Raw genomic sequence first — 22,644 nt, 5'->3', positions numbered from 1 at the left:
CGGGTCCGAGATGCGAACCGCGGTCGACTACGTGGGAGTCCAGCGACATAGCCATTACGCTAACTGCTGGTTCCCTACATATGAATTTTCATAGCAACATTATTTATAATAGCCAAAAAATGGAAACAATTCAAATGTTCGCCAACTGATAAATGGATAAACAAAATGGATAAGCAACTGATAAAGGCATAAAAATGCAATAGAATATTATTCATCAATAAAAAATGAAGTGCAGATAGATGCTACAACATGAATGAATATGTGCAAAGAGAGAAGTTGATCACAAAGAACCACACACTATCTGACTCTGTTAATAGAAAATGTCCAGAATTGGAAAATCTATAAAGACAGAAAGTATAATAGTGATTTCCTAGGGCTGGGGAACTGAGGTTAAGTAGGGAGTGACTGCTAATTTCTTTAATGGGATTTTTTTAATGGAGTAATGTAAATTTTCCAAAACTGATTTGGGTGATAGTCGCACAATTCTGAGTATTGTAAAAAAAACATTGAATTGGACACTTTAAATGGGTAAATTACATGTGAATTATAGCTCAAGAAGTTGTTATTTTCAAAAAGACAAGTCTGGCCCAGACACAGTGGCCCAAGTGGGCACCTCTACAGAATGGCTGAGACCACATGGGGGGCCTGGGTTCAGTCTCAGCCCAACCTACAACAGGCCTGGCACAGTGGCATGAGCCCGTGACCCTAGTTAACTAGGAGGATCACAACATACTGAGAATCTGTCCCCCAAAATATGTACTTCTCGCTCTCCTTCTTGCTTGTTCTATCTTTCCCATTAAGAAAAAGAGGAGGAAGAGGAAGAGGAAGAAGAATAGATGTAAGAGGAGAAAGAAGAGGAAGAAGAATAGGAAGAGGGGAAGGAAATAGAAGATGAAAAAACTATTTCTAACTCTCACTCTAAGCAAGTTATGTCAACCTCTAGGTCTCATTTCTTTTTGTTTCTTTCTTTTATTTTCTTATTTTTTTATATTCAATCACTATACATCTTTATAGCCTACTAAACGAATTTTCCCAGCATGAACACACTGTGTAGTAGTCCAAAGATATCACCATACATATTATATGTAGGTCTCATTTCTGATAGGATGACTGAAAAAACTTTAAACAACAATCCGTTATTCTGATTTGGGCTACTTATTCCAATTACTTTGTCATTTGTTGGGAGGTTTTATAAAGGGTTCTTCCTGAGTTCATATAATGTAGATCACAGACTATAGGAGCTATAAAAGGAATTATAAAGATGATCAAATCTGACTCCCTTATTTCACTGTTGACAAAACCAAGGTCCATTTCAAGGAGTTAATAGGTAAGGTCCCAGTCCTAGTGCTACCGTTTGCTCAGAGTCACTTCTCCCTGAAATTGCTACACTGGGCTAGAACTCTCCCCTGTGTTCCACACTGTCATCAAACCCTCATTCATTTATTCACTCAACAAATACTTGCTGAACATAATTTTACAGGCAAGCCATAGGGTTAGCATAATAGATGTAAAAACACAGAGAGGTAGAATATAAGTGATATTTAGACGATAATGTGAACAAAATTTGACGTGGATTCATGGGCGAGCATTAACTGGCTGAGAGGAGGAGGCTGAATCTGCAAATAGGACAAAAAGAGGCAGCTGAGGAGAATGGAGACAAGACAAATAGGCGAGTGTAGAATTATGGAATCCAAGAGAACAGAATAACTCAAGAACGATGAGTGATCAATAATGAATGTGACTGACACTGAGAGGTCAAGTTAGATGAGAAATGGAAACTATTTGATCTTGACAGGGAGGTCACGGGGGGATTCAGTATGTACAGAAACCAGATTGCAGCCACAGGGGAGCAACTGGCCACGGCAGATATCAGCCCAGCATTTGGTTGTTCCGCACGCCACACCTCTTTCTGTACACATCCACTCTAGAACAGTGTTCAGAGGTACGTCCTCACTAAGGGGTGTACCAACCTGAAGAAATAACACTAATACCCCACAGAGGCCAGTGTAAGCCAAGCCAGAACTCTAAGAGAGCTGCTGTGACTCTTGCTAATTGCAACCTTAATTAATAAGCAGCCCAGCTCAGTGGAGTAGTTAACTATTATTCCTATTTTTAGATTATTTAAATGCAAATGGTTTTCTCAAGGTTATGTATGAAGTTTGTGGTTTAAAAAAAAAAACAAAAAACAAGATGACCAGAATTCCTGAATTCCAGTCTTGAGCAGTTAAGCAAGCCCAATGGAAGGCGCCAAGCTGCTCTGTGGCTTTGGAAAACTCATTTTTCCCTCTTAGGCCTCAGTTTCCCCAACGGTAAAATGAAGGCGTTTGGAAGCCAACAGTGGTGTAGTGGTTAAGGTGCTGGACTCCCACATGGCCGATTGTGGTTCAAGTTCCAGACCTGGCACCTTGAAAATCATACTGCATGTCTGTACACGCATGTCCAAAATCCCAGGGAAAGAAGAGATTGTGGCATGGCCATCCCCTCCTGGGGGGTGATTTCTCACTTTCCCTCTCTATCTCTGTTTGTCTGTCTCTGGCAAGTAAATGTGTTGTACGGCAAAAACCTTTAAAAAAAATAAAAAGAAGTTTGACTGGATGGTCTCTAAGTTTCTTTTTTAACAATAAAATTTTATGAGTGTATTCTAAATATTCCTAATTAAACTCTTTAAAACGTTGGTCTCTTGAGGTATCCCTAACCAGATTTTCATCCTTTGATCCAGAGTTAAGAAATTTCTCTTTGACATGAAAAATGAACTGTAACCCCACAGGTTAGTCCTAAACTTCCAGCCATTGCAGACTAAGAGTTAAGTACTCAATCTACTAGAAAAACATTGTTTATAATGGGAAGTTCCCTTGAATTCCATCAATCAACCACCAACTTTCCTCATTCTCCAGATAAAATCTTGCCTTTTTCTCCATGCATTTCCTTGGAAAAGTCCAGAAATCAATTTATTTTTCAGGTAAAATATGCTTGGACTCTCTCTCTCTCTCTCTCTCTCTCTCCCCCTCCCTCCCTCTCTCTCCCCCCTCTCTCCCTCTCTCCTTTTCTCCCCTCTCTGTTCAAATTAAAACAAATAAATAAATGGATAAATAAAGTTAAATAAAATAATTCTTTAAAAAATATCTATTGGAGATCATTTTATATTAAAATTATACGTGTGTGCACATGTATATGCATATATACATATATATATACATATATATATGTATATACTTATTTGTGGAATACAACATGTTTTTAAATAGGTATACATTGTAGAATGGCTAAGTTGAGTTAATTAATATATGCATTACCTCACATAGGTATCCTTTTTTTCATGGTAAAAATAATTTAAATCTACTCATTTGGTGATTTGCAAATATACAGTGCATTGTTATTAACTACAGATACCATGTTGTACAACAGGGTTTTTTTTACCCTTTCTGCCAGTCTAACTAAAATATATTATTTGACCAAGATCTCCCCAATCCACCCTTCGCCCCAGACCCTAGTAACCATTTTCTTACTGTTTCTATGAATTCAACTTCTTAGATTCCATATAAAAGTGAAAACATATACTATTTGTCTTTCTGTGCCTGGCTTATTTTACCTAACACAAGTCCTCCAGATTCATCCATGGTGTCACAAATGACAGGATTTCCTTCTTTTTAAAGGCTAAATAGTATTTCATTGTGTACTTATACCACATTTCCTTTGCCCATTGATGAGCACTTACCCAATTCCATACCTTGGCCATTATGTAACCTGTTGCAATGAACATGGGAGCACAGACACACACAAGGTACTGATTGCGTTTCTTTTTGGTATATGCCCGGAGAGGGATTGCTGGGTCATATGGTAGTTTCATTTTTAATTTTTTGAAGAATCTCTGAACTGTTATCCATAGTGGGTATGCTTTTGTTTCTGTTGGAGAGCTTTGAAAGACTCTCTTGATGAGCACGACAAAGTCATGTTTTACTCCTAATGAGTTTTCAGATCACCTGATTGATGGACAGGTCCCTGGACCCCAGAGCCCATCAAGCCATAAGTCTCCTTCCCACTGAGAGAAGACATGTACAAAAACTGAGGACACCCAGGAAGACTTTACCTTCTTCCCACCCCCAGACTCAAAAGTATCTTTGCTCCAGTAGGCCTTTAGAAATCTAGGAAGAGCTTAAATCTAATCAGCCCCCAAGAAAGACTCTCACCACTGGGCATGAGCTCCACCACCAGAGTTGGATAGGCAATGTTGGTACAGCCAACCTTCGTGCCACAGTATCTCTCACATTCTGAGGGGACGACACAGGCAATTTTTTCTGGGGAGAGATCAAGAGATATGTCAGCCAGTAGACCTCAGGGGGATATTTTCAAACTATTACTAAAACAAACATTAAAATAGAACATTCCGGTCAAAGGCCCCACAATGGCTCCACAAAGAGTGCAGCTCCCAGCTGAGACCTTCTAAGTGATGCCCCTGGCCCACTAGCTCTGATTCACCCCCCACACTTTGACTAGGGAAGAAAGACCATTCCTAGGCAGAGAAAGAAAGGAAAGGAAGAAATAGTCGGGGTGGCAAGGAATAGGGCATGGTCCTTAAACTTCAACCAACTACCCTACAGCTCAGCAGTAACAACTGTTTTGTTTTCTCCTAAAAATCACAGTGACTGTGACTCCAAAATTTTAAGGTGTATTTTAAACAGCTCTTGCTAGTATGGTTGAATGCATTGTGTAGTAGCAGGACTGTTGGGTGCTGGTTGAATGCATTGTGTAGTAGCAGGACTGTTGAGTGCTGTTGGGTCATTGGGAAAGTCATGACGTATTTTTGCACAGACAATACGCCATGACTTTCCCAATGACCTAATGCTGCCAAAGTGTGAGGAAATCCAGAGATTAAAAAAAAAAAAAAATAGCCTGGGAGGAGAGAGATTTTAAAAAATTTTTAAAAAAAAAAAAAAAAAATAGCCTGGGAGGAGAGAGATTTTGAAAAATTTTTAAAAACTTGTATGGAACTTTTGAGTTCCTAACGATGGTGTAGCAGTAAAACTCAATGTTCTGTGAGGATGAACCACATGGGAAGGTTTTGGGTTCATGTCCAGAGACCTTCCTAAATACACTATACACATGCACGCCTGATGCAAGGGGCAGATCATGGTGTCTAGGCCCTATTGGGGTGTTTTCTTTCTCTCTCAAGAAAAAAAATATACTTAAAACAAAAAAGGCATCCAGATCAACAAACGTTTGTTGGGTACCTACTCCAGGGCACACCTTATTTAGTACTGCCCCATATAGCACTGACTCACTATAGTACTATCTCAGATATTTTTATAAACAAATGTATGTAATATTCATTGAACTATTTCATTAGCTATATTTTTTTCATGACAGGCAAGCCAGTACAGGAATATGCGAGGACTATTAGGCCCATGCAATGACAGACTGTCCTGTCTTCATTTTAGAGGGCACTCAACAACTATCACTCTGTAGTGCTGTCATGTTTGCTATCATTTCATGTTCCAGGAAAGAGTTTTAATCCTTAATCCTTGACGGCTGACCAAAAGAAAAAAAAAAAAAAAAAACAATCCAACAAACAAGGGGACTTCAACAAGTTCCTAGAACAATGGAATTAAAGTATGAGTTTATGTGGGTGCACAAATTTTTTTAATTCATGCATTGTTTTTTCATAATATACATTTTCCATGAATTTTTTGAAGCACCTCCTCCCCATTTGCAAATAGCAATGCTTAAGAAGCCACCAAGGGGCCTAAAAGAATCTATCACATTAGATAGCAAAATACAAGGCTGGGAAGCCTTCAAGGAAAAATGGTCTAAGAAACAAGGCTTAGAGCAGCAGGCAATTAGAGACTTCCTGGGACCTTTGACATTAAAATGTAAAAGGACATCTGTATACTACTATAGCCCTGGGAGGTTGGAGGGAGCAGTTGAGCAACAACTGAGCAACTATTATTAGCTGGAAGAAGCCCAAAGGCATGTCATGACTTCACATAATTTTTTAAGTGGCCAGAGAGCACGTATGCTCATTAGAGCTGGAGAAACAGAGTGAGAGAGAGAGAGAGAGAGAGAACCCCCAGAGGGGGCAATCCCTTCTCCCATTTCTTCAAACTGTCAGGATTTTGGCCACATGTACCCAGTGCATTTCTCAAGCTACCAGGTCCAGGAGTCGAACCAGAGTCTGCCATGTGGGATCTGGTTCCCTTAACCGCTAGGCTATGGGCTTATCCTAGATAATTTTTAACAAGGAAATCAATTGCTTTGCCAATGTTCAGAAACCAGGGAAGCCCACCCCAAATGTTCTGTGCTCAAGTTACTCACTGTCTATCAGGGAAACAATAATGTGTGTTAATCATGGCAAGAAAAGAAGAGGGCAGAAAAGAAGGAGCAGGGAGCTACAAGACTTCAAATATGTTAGAACCAGAAAGAGGGTAGTGACCAGCAAGTCCTGCAAAGGCATTACCTGTGTACAGGATGCGGCTGACCATCCCTGTCATCACCATGAGGAACATGGGCATCAGCTTCAGGTATCCACACAGGGTGCAGCCGGCCTTCACGTGAGACATGTTCTTGGCTGAGAGGCAGCGTTGCACAATAACCTGCCAGGGACAGCCTAGTGAGGGAGGGCTGCAGCCCAGAGGCCCAGAGACCCCGTGACCCTTCCTTCTACCCTACCTTCTCTATCCTGGCTTTTGAACTGGCACTCCAGTGTCACCAGGCCTCAGCAACCCACAGATCACATGAGTTCCCCTATCTCTCACAAGCCACAGACAGACTGGAGTTCCTGTAAGGCCCCAAGAAATCCTAGCTTGGGTACCTGATCTGTGCACCAGTACCACAGGGCAAGGATGGACATCCCGAAGATGAGCCCAGGCCATGGAAGGTCTCCCTCGATGGGATCTCGGAAGATGTGGAAGGAGTCGGCCCTCGGGGTGTAGCATTTTTCATCAGCAGTGAAGTTTCCATCAGAAATTACAGTTGGAATGGCTTTCATGTACTTTTCCATGAAGGCATCGTACCCTCCCACTTCATGAAAAGCTGAAAGATATTGGTACAAAAATAAATATTCTGAAACCTCCAACTCTTCACAGTGGTTCCTATTTATGGCAGAACCCTCACTGCGTGATCTCAAACCAGTCACCTTTCCAACCTGGGTCTCAACTTTCTCAACCATAGAATGGGATTGTTGAGTCTTCCCAGCCTCCTCAGGGGCTACTATGAGGACTTGTAAAAGCGCTCCAGCTATAAACTTCCTTCCAAAAGGGCAGGTACTTTAATTACTAAAGGGAAGATCTCAGTTTGGGACCACACACGAAGACCTTGTTTTTTCTTTCACACCCTGCTATCAGCCATGGCTTCCAGATCTGGGCCCACGCCTAGAGATACTCAGACCTAGAGAAACACAGTGACCTTTGGGAACCCAGACACAGACCCACCACCCATAGTCCCAGTAGCGCAGTGGGACAGAGAATGGGGAAGGAGTATGAAATCCTACGCCTAGAGATACTCAGACCTAGAGAAACACAGTGACCTTTGGGAACCCAGACACAGACCCACCACCCAGCAGCGCAGTGGGACAGAGAATGGGGGAGGAGTCTGAAATCCTGCCACCTCTCAGCTGTGTGTCCTTGAATAGGTCAAAACCAAAGACAAGTTCTTGGGCAACAGAACAATAGCGGGACACACAGAGTATCTCATGCATCTAAAACATAGAATGCAATGTATACATTCCCGTAACAATACCCCTATACCTGGGGTTCCCAATCTTGTCTTTAGGATTTCTAGGAAAAGTAAATTTTTCAAAACATTGGGAGGACCAATGAGTAACCGATTTTGGAATTTTGCCTCATGAGGGCCATCAAAGGAAAGTAACCACCTCCTGTCAACAACTTATGAAGAAAAAAAGACACTTAACATCAAAATGTAAATAAGACATAATCTAAAATGGAAGGCACAACACTGGAATAGCTTTAGTTTGGGTGTTGAGCCATATCATTCTCTGTCCGGATTCTCTGCAGACAGAGCACCAAGTTATCACAAGCCCATACCGGCCAGACTACCAAGAGAAGGCAGTAGGAAGTCCAAGTGTTCTCTGAGCCACCCCAACCTGATTCCTCAGGGATGGTGAAGCTGCCCCTGTGTACCCACACTAATGGCCAGTCTGGGTTGGGCCACTCCCATGGGGAGGGCAGAGTGTGGTCAGCTCACTACCTGAGCTAACAGGTAGAGGCCAAATTGCTTTTCTCTTCTTGGGGTGCAGTTGCTCTCTCTCTGTTCCCACTTCCTCAGCCTGCCCAGCCCACTTACCAAACCCAGTCAGGATGATAGAGCCCACCAGCATGATCGCCGTCTGCAAGGTGTCCGTGTAGATCACAGCCGCCAGGCCCCCTAGGCAGGCAAGAAGACCGCGCATCTGACTTCATGTGGAGGGTGACCCATCTGCCTGCTTCTTTTCCCCGCCCTCCACTGTCCACCTTTTGCACATGTTCGGAGAACTCCCCTTAGTTGCCCACCTGCCTTTCCTTCCTTCCCTCCCCAGTCCTGTGCAATATTCCGCTATTCAGCCTATCCTCACACCTCCACTTTTCATACACATGCTTGCAAAGCAGAGAAAGGAGAACGTTTCTCCTCAGCTGAAGGGGAAGAGCCTGATGGGACTCTTTTAAGCCAGAAGATGGTTCCTCTAAGGTCGGAGGAAGCACATTCCACTAAGAGGGCGAGGAAGAGCTGAGAACTACCATGGACGTGTCTGAGGATGTTATCACATCGGCACTTCCTAAGGGTCACTTCTATGACCGCTGTTTCTTTTCTCAGACATCTAAGTGGTATCTTGTTCTCCAAAGCTGTGGGGCTCCAGCTGGGCTTCACATCTTGCGGCTGATCCTCCCCCACCTCGACTAGGCAAAGTAGCACCTCTACAGAGGAGTCCCCCAATTATTCATCCGCCAGCTACTCCAGCCACCTCTTGAGCCTAAAACCTCTTTATGTGTGTCTCTCCCTTCCTTCCTCCCTTCCTCCCTACCGTGGCTCCCAGTCCCTGTCACATCAAATCCAAGGTCTCTGTCTGGCATCAAGGCTCCTGTACTGTGACCTTATTTGAACTATCAAGCCTTATGGCCCACAACAAGCCGCCTCCTGCTGGGCACATCCCCGCTGGGCACATCTGCCTGTTCACCCTGCTTCCACCCCATGCCGTGCCCATTCCTCCCTCCGTTCCCTGCTGTCACTTATTCCTGCACCTGGCACTGCCTGATTCTCCCAGTGTAGACGAACCATCTCCACCACCTGAAGAGACAAGCTCTACCCCACCTCCTGGTGACTCCAACCAGCACTAGAGCTTTCTGAGGTCACTTGTATGACTCGCAGGGTCTGTGAGTGAGGACCACGCAAACACCCCATCTCCAACTGTTTCCTGGGTGGAGAGGAAAAACCATGTCCCTTACTTCTTTTTATCCTTCACAAGTGCCTAACCCTGAGCTAGGTTTGAGCTGCTGGTCATTCAAATGGACTCACCTGTGATTGTATAAAGGGCAGTGATGGCTAATAAGATAAAGATGGCCAGGTATAGATTCAGGCCCAAGGCTAGATTGATGAATATGGCCCCAGAGAAGATATCTGCCTGCAAGGAGAGGAGAGGCAGAGTTAGGAGTGAGCGAGGCCAGCTGGCCTCAGGGTTCATGTTCTCTCTACTCCTGAGTTTTCAAACTAGCTTTATTCCAGATGTAAAAGTTGTCAGCATCTCAGTCAATCCATAGCCTCGTGGTTAAGGGAGCCAGAGCCCATATGGCCAACTGTGCGGTTTGAATCTCAGACCCTGTGGCTTGAGAATCACAGGTCAGTGCTGCAGTGCCGAGACTCAGTGCGATGAACGGAAAGCCAAATGCCACACGGCCAACCTCATTTCATCTTCTGGTCTCAGTGGCTTAAAAACCACATCAGGTGCATGTATTGTACATGCCTAAAACCGGACATGGAGAAATGGAGATTATGTTATGACCCTGCCCCACTTGGAGGGCAGGTTTTCTTCCTCCCTCCCTACCCTATCTCTCTCTGGAAAGTTCACGAACTCTTTGGCAATTTAAAGAAAATGTTGTCAGAATCAAAATGGAGTCACTTGTGTCTACTTATGTTAAACCCTGACTGAATCAAGCTGGGGAAGGCCATGCAGAGGGCAGCTCCCATTCTAGAATACCTGATAGTGAGAACTATCACAAGGATTCTGCCACACCACACCTGTGTGCAAAGACCACTGTAACCTGCACATGGGCTGGAACCTCTACAAGGACACCTGTCCAGACGCCTCATTATTGGTCCTCTTAGCCAAGGGTACTTGTCCCCAAACAACTTCTGTAATCCTTCCTCCTGTTTCTGTCGAAAACCTCTTACTTCCCGTACCTCCCCGCATGTAGCAGCAGTTTACTATGGCCAGTGTATTGGGCATTGCAGTGCCTATTCCTGAATAAATATGATTTTTCAAAGATAATCTTTCTCCCTGGCTCTTGTTTAGGGCTTGACAAAGATAATAGATGGCAGGTATCCATGAGAAAAAGAAATACATAGTTGGGATCCAGCAGGTAGTGTGGTGGTTAAGGCACTAAACACTCTCACATGACCAACCATGGTTCCAGTCCCGGACCTGGTGGCTTGCTTTCTCACTTTCTTTCTCTCTCTCTCTATCTCTCTCATCAAATTAAAATAAATTATGAATAAATAAAATAAAATAATTTTTAAAAAGCTTAGAAAAACAAAGAAATGTGTAGTCAAAGAGGTCTATAAAATGCTGGATTAAACAAAGTTAAGACAGCTTCTTGGAGCCTGTAATACAGATCATGTACTGTGAATGTCTGTGATGGGGACACGGTGCACAATACTTTACAAACTCATTTAACTGTGGAACTGTTTTTGCAAAGGAACAACTACTAACACTTTGAGATTCCTCTCAACCCACTTGTAGACTGTTGCTCTAAGCTATTATCCATAATTTATACCTCAGAATATGTAGGTTTATCCTGTCCCCAAAGTCTTATTACTAGAGAGTTCATGACTGAGAAACCCCACCCCCAAACCATAGCAGAGTGAAAGAGAGAGAGAAAGGGGAAGTGAGAAATCACCCCCTAAAGGGGATAGCCCTGCCACAGTGCCTTCTCCTCCATTCTCCTCTCAGGATTTCGGGCACACACGTACATGCCTGGCATGATTTTCAAGCCACTGGGTCCAGGACTCCAACCGCACAGTTGGCCATGTAGGATCCAACACTTTACTCTCTGTGCCACCTGCTGGCCCAGATGGAGTTCATCTTTTGTTGTTGTTAAAGTTTACTTATTTATTTCTTCCATAAGCAAGAGTGACAGATAGAGACAGAGAAACAGCATCCCCGGCGGGATTTTGATGCATGTGGAAAAGACCTACAGCTGAAGAAAGCATTCCCTCCAAGTCTGGGACTGGGTCCATCTTACCCTCTGCAGTGACTCAAGAAGAAAAAAGAGTCCCTTACTTTACTCTCCCTATAGGTAAATGGTTGCTCTTTCCAGACTCTGCCTACTGGACCACTAGAAATGTTGATAAATATTCATAATGCTGGTTCCTCCCCTCTCATGCGGTTACATAGTTACCTAAATTAAAGGGGCCTTACTCTTCGATTACAGTGGAATGCTGGTAAGTGCACACACTTTTCTTAAAGAATTATTTTTATTTATTTTTATTTATTCATTCATTTTGTTTTAATTTGACCAGGATGAGACAGAGAGAGAGAGAGAGAGAGGAAAAGTGAGAAAGCAAACTGCCAGGTCCAGTACTTGAACCGTGGTCAGCCATGTGGGAGTGTCCAGCGCCTTAACCACCATGCCACCTGCTGGTCCCAAGAGCACACACTTCTGATTTGGTGAATTAACAAATAAGCATAAATGAGTCAGGGAGAAGAAAAAAAAAAGAGTCCAAGGTTGCTACTGCCTTAAAAAACGCCCTTGACTAATTTATTTCCAGAGTAGTTAATTTTTAATGCTTTATGACAACATGCCAGAGTAGACTGTGATACCCTCATTAATATTTGCCTTGTTGTCATCAGTCACAAATAACTCCTAAGATAATGCTATACACGAGATCCATAAGGACTGCTGGGAAGTGTTAGGCTAACAGAAATGTCTGTTTCCACCTAATAGTACAGATAAAGAATTCTAAGAAAACCTCCCTGGTGAACTGAAACAACCCAGGACAAATTCTTCCTCCCATGAGTCATTCCTAACTTTAAGTGTGAATTCTGCCCTTGGAACCCAAAGGCCAATGGGAGCGCCTGGGGATACCTCAGCTCAGTGCACGTGGGTGATTCCACCCAAGCAAACTCACTTTAGCCTGAGTGCCCTGACATTAGTCCTTGGTTCTCCTGGCTGCCCAAACTTTTATTGCTTTTCTAGGGGTTTATTTTTGGTTTTTCCCCCTCATATCCAGGTAATTGTAGTTTACTGAGGGCTATCAGATACATGCATTATTTAAATCCTCATAACAATATTGAAAAGTAAGGCACCTCCTCTCTAAAATATCTTCTGCAAAGGGTGGGGTCTTTTTTAACCAAAAATGTATTTTTCATTTGCTTTTGAAATGAGATAAAAATTGTAACTAAGATAAAGTAAGTTACCTGTGTAGTTTTAAAACAAATAGAAGTTATGCATTGAAAGTAAAAGTAACCCCCGTACCATCACTCTGCCTGAAGGTGAACACCATTGAGAGCTTTTCTGTCTGCCAGAGGAGTTTTAAATAGTTTATTGGAAATTCTGCTCCAATAGTTATAACCTAGAGGGACCAGATGGTGGCACAGAAGTGAATTGTGGTGCTCTATAAGGTTGACCCAGATGGGAAGGTTGCTGGTTCATGTCCCAAGACCTCCCTTCAGCACGTTAGGCATGCATGTACCCTTGATCCAGCCTGGTTGATACTGAGGTGGATCATGGCATTATAACAGAGGCAGGGGGAGGATGCTGTATTTCTTTGTCTCTGTCTCTTTGTCTCTCCCACTCATGGAATAAATAAACTTTTAAAGATCGTTATGTCCCATAACCCCTAGAATTGACAATTAGCAAGATGGAAACTGAAAAAAAAAAATAGAGGAGAAAGACAACATAGCAGTGTGCATATTCTGATTGCCACTCTATAAAAGAATTCTATGACATGATTAAGACCAACATATAAAAATGTTGCTATTAGAGTCACAAGATCTTGGGTGCTTCCCCCTTCCCAAGAGTTCTTTAAATGCCATTGTTAGATTTTCTTAAAGTTTGAAAGGTAGAGGAAGCAGAAATTTTAAAACATAATTATGTTCTCCGGGGACATATGGGTATACACATATATGTAGCAAAAATTTATAAAAGAACATAGACTAGAAGAATGCATACCAAGTTTAAGAGAACATTTACCTTTCAGGAAGGAGGGAAATGCCATGGGGGGGGGGGGGCAGGCGGTTACAGGTAAGCCTTTGCTTATATCTGGAATGTCTTATTTCTTTTTTAAAAATGGCACATTGTTTAGATTAATAAAATATGAGTGGTAGACATAAAGGTATTTTCATTGGGAATGCTCCACCAACTTTGATATAAAAAAATATATATACCTTTGTTTCACCCCTCATCCCCAATTTTTCCTTCCCTAAACAATTGTTAGAGAAAGAAAGTGGGGGGGGAGAAAAGGGAAGGAGGAAGACGAAAAGGAAGAAAGGAGAAAGGAAGGGGAAGGAGAATGGAAAGGGGAGGAGGAAGGGGAAGCAAAGAGGAGGAAAAGAAGGAAAGGGAAGGGGGACGTGAAAGGGAAGATAAGGGAAGAGGAGGGGAAAAGAAAGATAAGGGAAGAAAAAGGGAAAAGAAAAGGAAGGGAAGAGGAGTTGGGAAGGAAAGAGGAGGGAAGGGGAAAGTGGAAGGAAAGGGGAAAAGAAAGGGAAGGGGAGGGGAGGGGAGGGGAGGGGAGGGGGAGGAGAGAGAACTTTCCTAATGTTGCTAAGCCGAACCAACTTGAAGTGAAATAGAAAATTCGGGACTGGACAGTGACAGCAGTAAAACATGAAGTTCTGCAAGGCTGACCCACATGGGAAGTTTCCAGGTTTGCTTCTGGAGACCTCCCTAAGTATTCAGCCTATGATCTGAGGCTGACTGAGACTGGGGGAGGATCACAGCACCATGACCCTGTTAGGGGATCTGTGTGTGTCTCAAAAGAAAGAAAGAAAGAAATGTTAAGATTTTTTGGTGCTCTGGACCAGGGATTGACAAACTTTTTCTAGAAATGGCCAGGTAGAAAATGCTTCAGGCTTTGCAAGCCATATGGTCTCCGTGGAATTCCACCATTACAGCCAGAGACCACAAAACAAACAGGCTTGGTCATATCCCAATACAATGATTTACAAAAACAGCACGTTAGGTTTCGCCCAAGGGCTTTGTTCCCATCACTTTGAAAGTCTGGCTAAACAAAGTCCATAGGATTCCTGGAAGGGGCCAGCAGGTGGCACAGCAGTGAAGGCACTGGATCTCACAAGGCCAAGTGAATGGTCTGAGTCCCAGACCTGATGGCTTGAAAAACACACTGGGTATGTGTTGTGTGCATGCCCCAAATCCCAAGACAAGACTAGAGAAGAGATTGTAAGTGGCTGTCTCCCCTGGAGGAGTGATTTCTCACTTTCCCTCTCTCTCCTTCTGTCTGTCTCTCTCTGGGAAGTACACACACCCTTCAGCAAAAACTCAAAAAAGAAGAAGGAGAAGGATTCATGAAGAATAAAAATTCAGCACCAAGTCCTCCTAAAAAGTTTTGAGTTTCTAACTGTGAGCCTTGGATAGGCTGCCTCCCATTAGCTCTCATGTTATGAAATCCTGTGATTTTATACATGTGTGTTTGCTGCCCATTCTGGTCCTAGCCAAAATGCATCTGAGAACCCAATAAATCCTGCCTGGCAATGAGATTTCAGAAGAAGTCCCATTCCTCTTATTTTTCTTTCCCTTTACAAAAAACGAATGCGCCAGGTAATAAGCATTCAAACCTTAACCTAAGGCCAAAGCTCTTACTTCACCCAAGAATCCTAACTAGATAGTAGAGTTGATGTAAACATTTATTGCAGTTGTGATCTGTGATCATATCTCCAAGAAATACAAATAGAGACATTCGATCATCACATGTAATTCATAAAATCTGAGGCTTTATCTCAAATGATAATGCACGTTTATGTAAGATACACAATGCCTGGAAATTTCACAGAACAGAATGTTTCTCGGAGTTTAATAAGGCAGAGCGCTCAAGGGAGTCAATAAAATTCAGGAGTTAATGGAAAGACAATCAATTCTGGGGCTCAGTGCCCAAAAGGACATGACCACAAGATGGCAGCCACAGCCAAGGCTCCAGTGGCTGGGGCCCCACTGGCCACTGCCCCACAGGGGGCCAGCCACAGCCAAGGCTCCAGTGGCTGCTGCTCAATGGCCAACGCTACATCTCAGCCGCGCACTTGCACTGCTCTTTGCTCTTTTGCTCCCATCCATTACACACCACCAGGTCGCTACTTTCTCCCCAAGCCTTTCTAGAAGGTCCTTGGTTGTTTCCTGTATGAACATGGATCTCACAAGACCATCCCTCCTTTTTTTGTCACCCAGCACAAACCATCCTTGCCTATACACAAACAAATTGAATAGTATTTGTGTGCAATATAAATGCCTCATTACCATGCTTTGTTAACTAATGTTTCTGTACTTTTGTCCATGAGCTCAGCACGCCTGTGTATTTCGATGTGAGTGTCCAGTGGATAGAGTTATCAGTGTAATCTTTTGTAAAATGCAATGCTCTGAGAACCATGGTGAATTGTAAGCCAATAAACTTTACAAAGACAAATCCTTACCTGTCTGCATCCCTCCCAACCCCACTGCCTGCATAGATGTCTTCCTTCAGATCTTTCACACACCCAGAGTGCAGCTGATGTTTTCTCCTCACAGTCTCTCAGTCTTACTCTCAGCAACTCGCTTACATGGTGGGGTTCATTTGACTGGCTCTCCTCATTTTTCTCTGGGTTGGGCCAGCAGGTGGCATGGTGGCAGCTGGATCCCACATGGCTGACAGCATGGTTCAAGTCCTGGACTCTGTGACTTGAAAACATGTTGGGCACATGCAAATCCTGAGGAAGAATGGGGAGGGGATTGTGGTTGGCCATGCCCCTCAGGGGATACTTGGGGATACTTTCTCACTTTCCTTCTCTCTCTCTCTCTCTCTCTCTCTCTCTCTCTGCTAAGTGCACGTCCTATAGCAAATTTTTAAGATAATTTTTATTTTCCTTGTGTCTTGAATTTTAATCTGTTCTGTACTGGAGGAACGGAAGACTTAGAAGGCAGAGGGAATCTACTGTCAAAAGGTTTGGATTCAGTGTCAGGAAACCTGTTCCTCATTATGGCTCTGCAGCAGTTTAACCTCCAAAAGGCCCTTTCCATCCCTGGGTTTTATTTCTTCCATCTATAACATGAAAGCATAAGATATAGAACTAGATGATCCATCCAGTTCTTTTCTTTTTTTCATTTTTTTTATAGAATGCTTCATGGATTTGAGTGTCATCCTTGCGCAGGGACCATGCTAACCTTCTCTGTATCATTCCAATTTTAGTATGTGTGCTGCCGAAGTGAGCACATCCAGTTCTGTCATTCTATGACTTTATTCCACCCAAGCACAGTGGAAAACTGTGAGCAGAGCATAGACTTTGGGACTACAGAGACCTGATTCCAAACTTGACTTTGCCATTTACTAGCCGTGCAATTTTGGGCAAACTATCTAACACCTCTGAGACTCAGATTTCTCTTCCATGAAGCAGGAAGTGCAGTAGAAATCTCCATCCATGCAGTACTCTTGTGAGAACTAGAGCTGGTCTAAAAAAAGCCCCTATTGAAGAGTAAGTGAAGAGATTGTCACTAAATACAAGAGGTCTTCCAAAAGTACATGCAAAATACATATTATATATTTTTAAACTATACATGCATTACAATTTTTTCACCAAAATACTCATACTTTAATTTCATTTTCCATAAATTTTTTGGAGTACCCTTGTCAAGGAGGGCTGTCATTCTACCTACACATTTGTTAAGAGATTGCTGACCTTTGGAAATTGGCGGAACAATTATGGCATTGCTCAGTGTTTCTAGTAAAAAGCCCTAGAAATCACACAGAAAAGGAGCAGCCTACATCATGTAAACTTTTTAAAAAGTTTTTAGTAAAAGCTGACTGCTGGAGGATGTACCTTATCAGGATCTGAGTTAAAGGTGGATACCCCTCAATTACCTGCAGACTCCTAAGTCCAAGGAGGTTTAATCAGTAACCTGAAAAATAGGTGAGGTGATAGAGAAGGCAGGGAGAGAGGTTGGGTACTCACTTCGTTTATTTATATGACTACCCCTATACCAGCTCTAGGGCAAAGATTGCCCCTTTCCATGGCAACTGCAGTCAACAGACTTTCACTGGTTTGAACTGTGGACTTGGAGAATGCCTGTCTTTTAGAAAGAGAAGCCAGTGCCATTCTCTAGGTGCTCATTAGGAGTTACCACCTCGCAACCTGAACCAAAGAGCTGTCCCGTCCCCGTCCTGTCACTGGCATTTCTTTTCTCTTCTTAGATAAGTGCCCTTCTCGTGCTCAGGAAGAGAAACCCAGTTTCTATTTATTTGGCCCTCCCAGCACTCCCCAGCTCAGGTTCTGAACACTAGTCTCTAATAATAAGACTAAAAATCCCAGGGTTTCCATCTTGTACTAAAAACTAACCCTGAGGGAAGGGAGGAGAAAGTGAAAAAGACAGAATTATCACATAGTAGAGGAAACACAAAGGTGCAGATCAAAGACAGTAGCAATGATAGTTAGGAAGCTACACAAGGAGGGAGTACTAGTCCTTGGTGTCAGTCACAACTCCAAGACAAAACTCTGTCAGCCTTATCAATGAGAACATGTTTTCATTGAGTTGTGTGCAGTCTTATGTGCAACACCATTTAATGAGAAGATAGTAGCCTCTCTAACAAATAGTTCTGGAAGAACTATATATCCCCATACAAAATAATAACGTTTAATCCCTACCTCACACCATGCACAAAAGTTAACTGAAAATGGATCAAAGCCCTAAATGTCAGAGCTAAAATTACAAAACAGTTTAAGAGAGCATGTGGGAGCACACAAGAAGTCTTTAAAAAGTTTATTAAAAATGCATATTATTAAAAAACTATGCATGTTGGGAACCAGCAGTTAGCATAATGGCTATATCGCTGGACTCCCACATAGTCGACCGCAGTTCGCGTCCCAAACCCAGTGACTTGAAACTCACGCCGGACACGTGTGCGTGCGTGCCCAAGATCCCAAGAGGAGAATGGAGGAGAAGGGATTGTGGCGTGGCTATCCCCCATGGGGGGTGATTTCTCGCTTTCTGTCTCTATGTCTCTCTCTGTCTGTCTGGTGAGCACATGCGCCCTATAGCAGAAAAACCTCTCCAAAAAAAAAAAATCTATGCATGTTTTTCAGTTTTTTGCACCAAAATAAACTCATATTTTAATTACATTTTCCACAAAAATTTTTAAGCAAAAAAGAAAAAAACCTGCTGGACAAAAGTGAAAGAAGATAAATGAGTTAAAAATGGAAACTTAAAGCCAAATGATCAGTATTAGATCATGAATATTCATTATAGTAATCTATCTCAGCTTATGTACAGAGGATTTCAAAATGTTCATGGAAAAGTGGAATTAAAATATTGGTTTAGGGGCCAGTAGGTGCCATAGAGGTTAAGGCACTGGATCACACATGACCAACTGTGTGGTTCAAGTCCCAGAACTGGTGGCTTGAAAATCACACTATGTGTGCATGCATGCCCAAAATTCCAAGAGGAGACTAGAAGAGAAAGGATCGTGGCATGGCCATCCTACCTGAGGCTGATTTCTTACTTTCCCTCCCTCTCTCTCTCTGTTTCTCTCTGGAGAGCACACTCCATACAGCAAAAAATAAAAATAGCAATAAATAAAATATGAGTTTATTTTGGCACAAAAATTGTGAAATTCATGCAGTTTTTTCATAATACACACTTTTATTAACTTTTTAAAGATCCCTGTTATGTTGGAAATTTCATATCATAAAAAACTGCAAGTGTTATTTAATATTATTGTCTCAGCTTTAAGTAATCAGGAAAATAAAAGTACTAGCAACTGATTTTTTAGTACCCTACAAGATATAATAAAAGGCTCAGTTCTAATCCAACTCAGTTCTCAGCTAAGGTAGATCTTTTGCAAGATACTGAGACTAGGCCAATCTAAACTTCAGTGCTGGATAAGAGAGGACAAGAAAAGGAAAGAAAGCTGACCATAGACAAAGAAAACCCTTTGACAGAGCAATGAGGTTAAAGGGGAAAGCAGGAGCCACTCCACATGAGATTTCAGAAAACACTGTGTCTATACCCACTGCAACCCTGAGAGCCTCTCACAGTGCTGAGGGCTCTCAATTACCCATATTCATTATCATATTTTACATTTTAATAATATTTTATATTTTCACATAAATTCACTTGATCCTCACCAAAACTTAGTAAGTTAGGCAATGCAAGAATTAATATCCCCATATTACTGGTGAAGAAGCTAAGTTCTAGAAAGTTTATACCACTTGCCCCAAGTCACCTGCTGGTGAATAGTGGAACAGACCAGGTGCACAGCTTCCTACTCTATTGGAGAATCACTCTTCCAATGATTCTCCTAGGTAGTTTTCTTACCAAGGTGCTATTTTCTTTCTCCTGTTCCTTATCATTCACATTTTTCCACTGTAGTTTTAATCTTTATCAGACTGAAGGCCAACCAAAACACATATACAAACTTTTCTCTTTCCACCATCATTTAGGCCATCAGGGAATATCTCATACCTTCTGTAATTCTCTGAGTTTTTTGCTTTGCTTTGTTTTACCATCAAGAGGGATTGACTTGGGGCCAGAAGGTGGCACAGTGGTAGAATACAACTCTGTGAGTCTGGCCCACACAAGAGGGTTCCAGGTTCACATCTGGGGCCCTCCCTGAGTACACTGTGCACACATGTGCTCATGATCTGGAGCTGGCTGACGTTGGAAGTGGAGTGGATTGTAGGAACCCTGTTGGGTGTACTTGCTCTTGCTCCCCACCATACCCCCCCACACACACACACAGAAGGGAGTGAATCAGGAAAAGAAGGAGAGAAGAAGGGTGGAAGAAATAAGTGAGGGATTAACTTGAACACTTTGGAAGAAGAAAAAGAGAAAGAGAAATGGAAAACTTATTCCAGCTTTCCTTGAATCTTCTCTTTATTTTTTTAAGTTTATTTTTGTTTCTCAAAAGAGAGAGAGACAAGCATCCCCAACAGAGTTTTGTCACACTACAATGCCCTTGGGCACTATGTACCCAGTGTGTTTCAGGCTGACTTGGGATCTGAACCTGCAGTCGGCCATGTGGCTTACAGCACTGCAGATCGGTATGCTACCACCTGCGCCAAAGTAGCTGGGGTTCTGATCCATCATAACCTAATCATTTTTTTAACTGGCACCACAGTGTAGGCCAAAATGCTCCTTTGAACTCCATTGGCTCCTCGACATGTGAAATAGCACTTTACCCTCAGGAGCAAGAGAGTTTAAGGGGCCTGGTTAATAGAAACATATAGAGGTGCCTCCTGGTGGGGAAGCATGTACTGGACAGTGAGCATGGGTGGTTTCTGAAACAGCCAGTGCCCACCCTCGGGGGCAGTGAACTCACCGAGATCTTGGTGAAAATGTAGAGCAACACCGACAGAACAGAGAGGTACACCTGGATCCGCTTGCCTCCAAACCGCTTCCGCAGGTACTCTGGCATTGTCACCACCTACAAGAGATGCGAAAGAGGTCACTACCAGCCAGGGTAACCTGACAGCTGAGGGCAGGCAGAGCAATGGATGCCATTCTGGCCACAGAGCCACACAAATATGGTCAAGGATTCATAACCCTCGCCGGCCAGAGAAAGCTTCAAAACAGCCAGGTGGCCTCTGACCTTGAGCCATTTGCTCATTTTAACCCCACATGCCCTACCACGGAAGGAATAGCTAGGTGTTATCTTGGCATGTAGAAGCTGTCCAGTAAATGCCTGATTTTGAATGAACTTATGACTGGGCAGCTTAACCAAAGAGGCAAATCCTTATGCTGGAGAAGAGAAGGTAGACACATCTGAGATAGATAATAGATGGATAGATGATAGACAGATAGACATTCATTCCTATACAGTGCACCTACTGCAAGCAAGGCATCACAACAATGGCAGCATCGGGAACCAGCAGTTAGCGTAATGGCTATGTCGCTGGACTCCCACATAGTCGACCGCGGTTCGTGTCCCGGATCCGGTGGCTTAAAACTCACGCCGGGCACGTGTGCGTGCGTGCCCAAGATCCCGAGAGGAGAATGGAGGAGAAGGGATTGCGGCGTGACCATCCCCCCTGGGGGGTGATTTCTCGCTTTCTGTCTCTATGTCTCTCTCTGTCTGTCTGGCGAGCGCACGCGCCCTACAGTGAAAATCTCTCAAAAAAAACTCACAACAATGGCAGCATCTTTCCAGTGCGCCAGAGGAGTTGGCCAGGCTGGATGTGTGCTTCACCAAGCTCTGCTCACAAGCCGTGCCAAGAATTGTATCTGCAAGCTTGCCCAGCTGTTCTCTTTAGTTCCTTTCTGCAAAGTCCGATCATACTTCCTGTCTTGCTCCCTTACTCCTGAATCTGTGGTCTCCTGAGACCGGGCATGTATCACCAACAACCTCTGCACCTCCAGAAAATTTAGAGTCTGACCTGTCTTTCTCCCATATTGCCTTTAGCTCCTAATACATAGACTCACACATTGTAGGCGCTTGTTCTATCTCACTGAGCAGATGATGCTAAAGTCACCCTGGGTAAAAGGTCAGAGGGATGTTGTCAGGAGACAGAGAGAGATGAGTTTGGGAGTTGAGTACCAGCTGCATGCTCAGCAAACTAGGGCTAAATGAAGGGGAAATACACGTCTTTTTCTCAAGATGCTTCCATTCTAGGGACAGGGACTAGAGCCAATCATATACTAAGAGCAAGTGCAAACAGTGCAGTGCAAAGAACACACATGGAGTGAGGGGACATGATGCTTCAGAGGAGTCTGAATACAATGAGGTTGCTTAGGGGAGTTTCTTAGAGGGAACAGGAAGGAGCCTGGACTGAAAATAGCCATCGGTGGGGCCAGCAGATGGTGTAATGGTTACATCGCTGGGCTCCCATGTAGTCAACCACAGTTCGAGTCTTAGACCCGGTGGCTTAAAACTCACAACAAGCACATGTGCATGCATGCCCAAAATCCTGAGAGGAGAATGGAGAAGAAGGGAGTGAGACTTGGCCATCCCCTCTGGGGAGTGATTTCTCGCTTTTTGTCTCTCTGTCTCTCTCTGTCTGGCTGGCAAGTACATATGCCCTATAGTAAAAATCATTCTCTTAAAAAAAGAAAAAGAAAAGAGCCATTGGACCCACGCCAAGGCCCACTAGACTGTTTAATGCCCTTGCAGGCAATCAGGAACTTCAGAACTGGGAGCAAAAGCTGACTGACAGGTTTTCTTTTCTGTTTATCCCATAAAGATTCCTCTACCCTTCAAGAGGACCAAGCTTTAATATGTGTGTGTGTGTGTGTGTGTGTGTGTGTGTGT

General features: G+C 43.2%; 1 protein-coding gene and 1 non-coding gene across 2 annotated transcripts in view; both read right to left on the bottom strand.

Annotated features, from left to right (window-relative positions):
* SLC5A1 (solute carrier family 5 member 1) overlaps nt 1-22,644 on the bottom strand; it is a 67,435-nt gene that overhangs the window by 17,945 nt on the left and 26,846 nt on the right. Inside the window, exons 5-10 of the mRNA XM_006147963.3 lie at nt 20,719-20,823; nt 9,502-9,607; nt 8,296-8,376; nt 6,806-7,026; nt 6,452-6,587; nt 4,188-4,295 (exon numbers count right to left, since the gene is read on the bottom strand). Coding sequence (XP_006148025.1) covers nt 4,188-4,295; nt 6,452-6,587; nt 6,806-7,026; nt 8,296-8,376; nt 9,502-9,607; nt 20,719-20,823 — 757 coding nt within the window. The remainder of the gene's footprint in view (nt 1-4,187; nt 4,296-6,451; nt 6,588-6,805; nt 7,027-8,295; nt 8,377-9,501; nt 9,608-20,718; nt 20,824-22,644) is intronic.
* LOC114007748 (U6 spliceosomal RNA) lies at nt 16,514-16,620 on the bottom strand. Its single transcript, XR_003549335.1, has one exon. It is a non-coding gene; the product is annotated as a U6 spliceosomal RNA (small nuclear RNA).

Source organism: Tupaia chinensis, unplaced genomic scaffold (assembly GCF_000334495.1).
Source record: "Tupaia chinensis unplaced genomic scaffold, TupChi_1.0 Scaffold000226_1, whole genome shotgun sequence".
Classification (NCBI taxonomy): domain Eukaryota; kingdom Metazoa; phylum Chordata; class Mammalia; order Scandentia; family Tupaiidae; genus Tupaia; species Tupaia belangeri.
The sequence above is the reverse complement of the archived record's forward strand: the minus strand, read 5'-3'. Positions and strand labels throughout refer to the sequence as shown.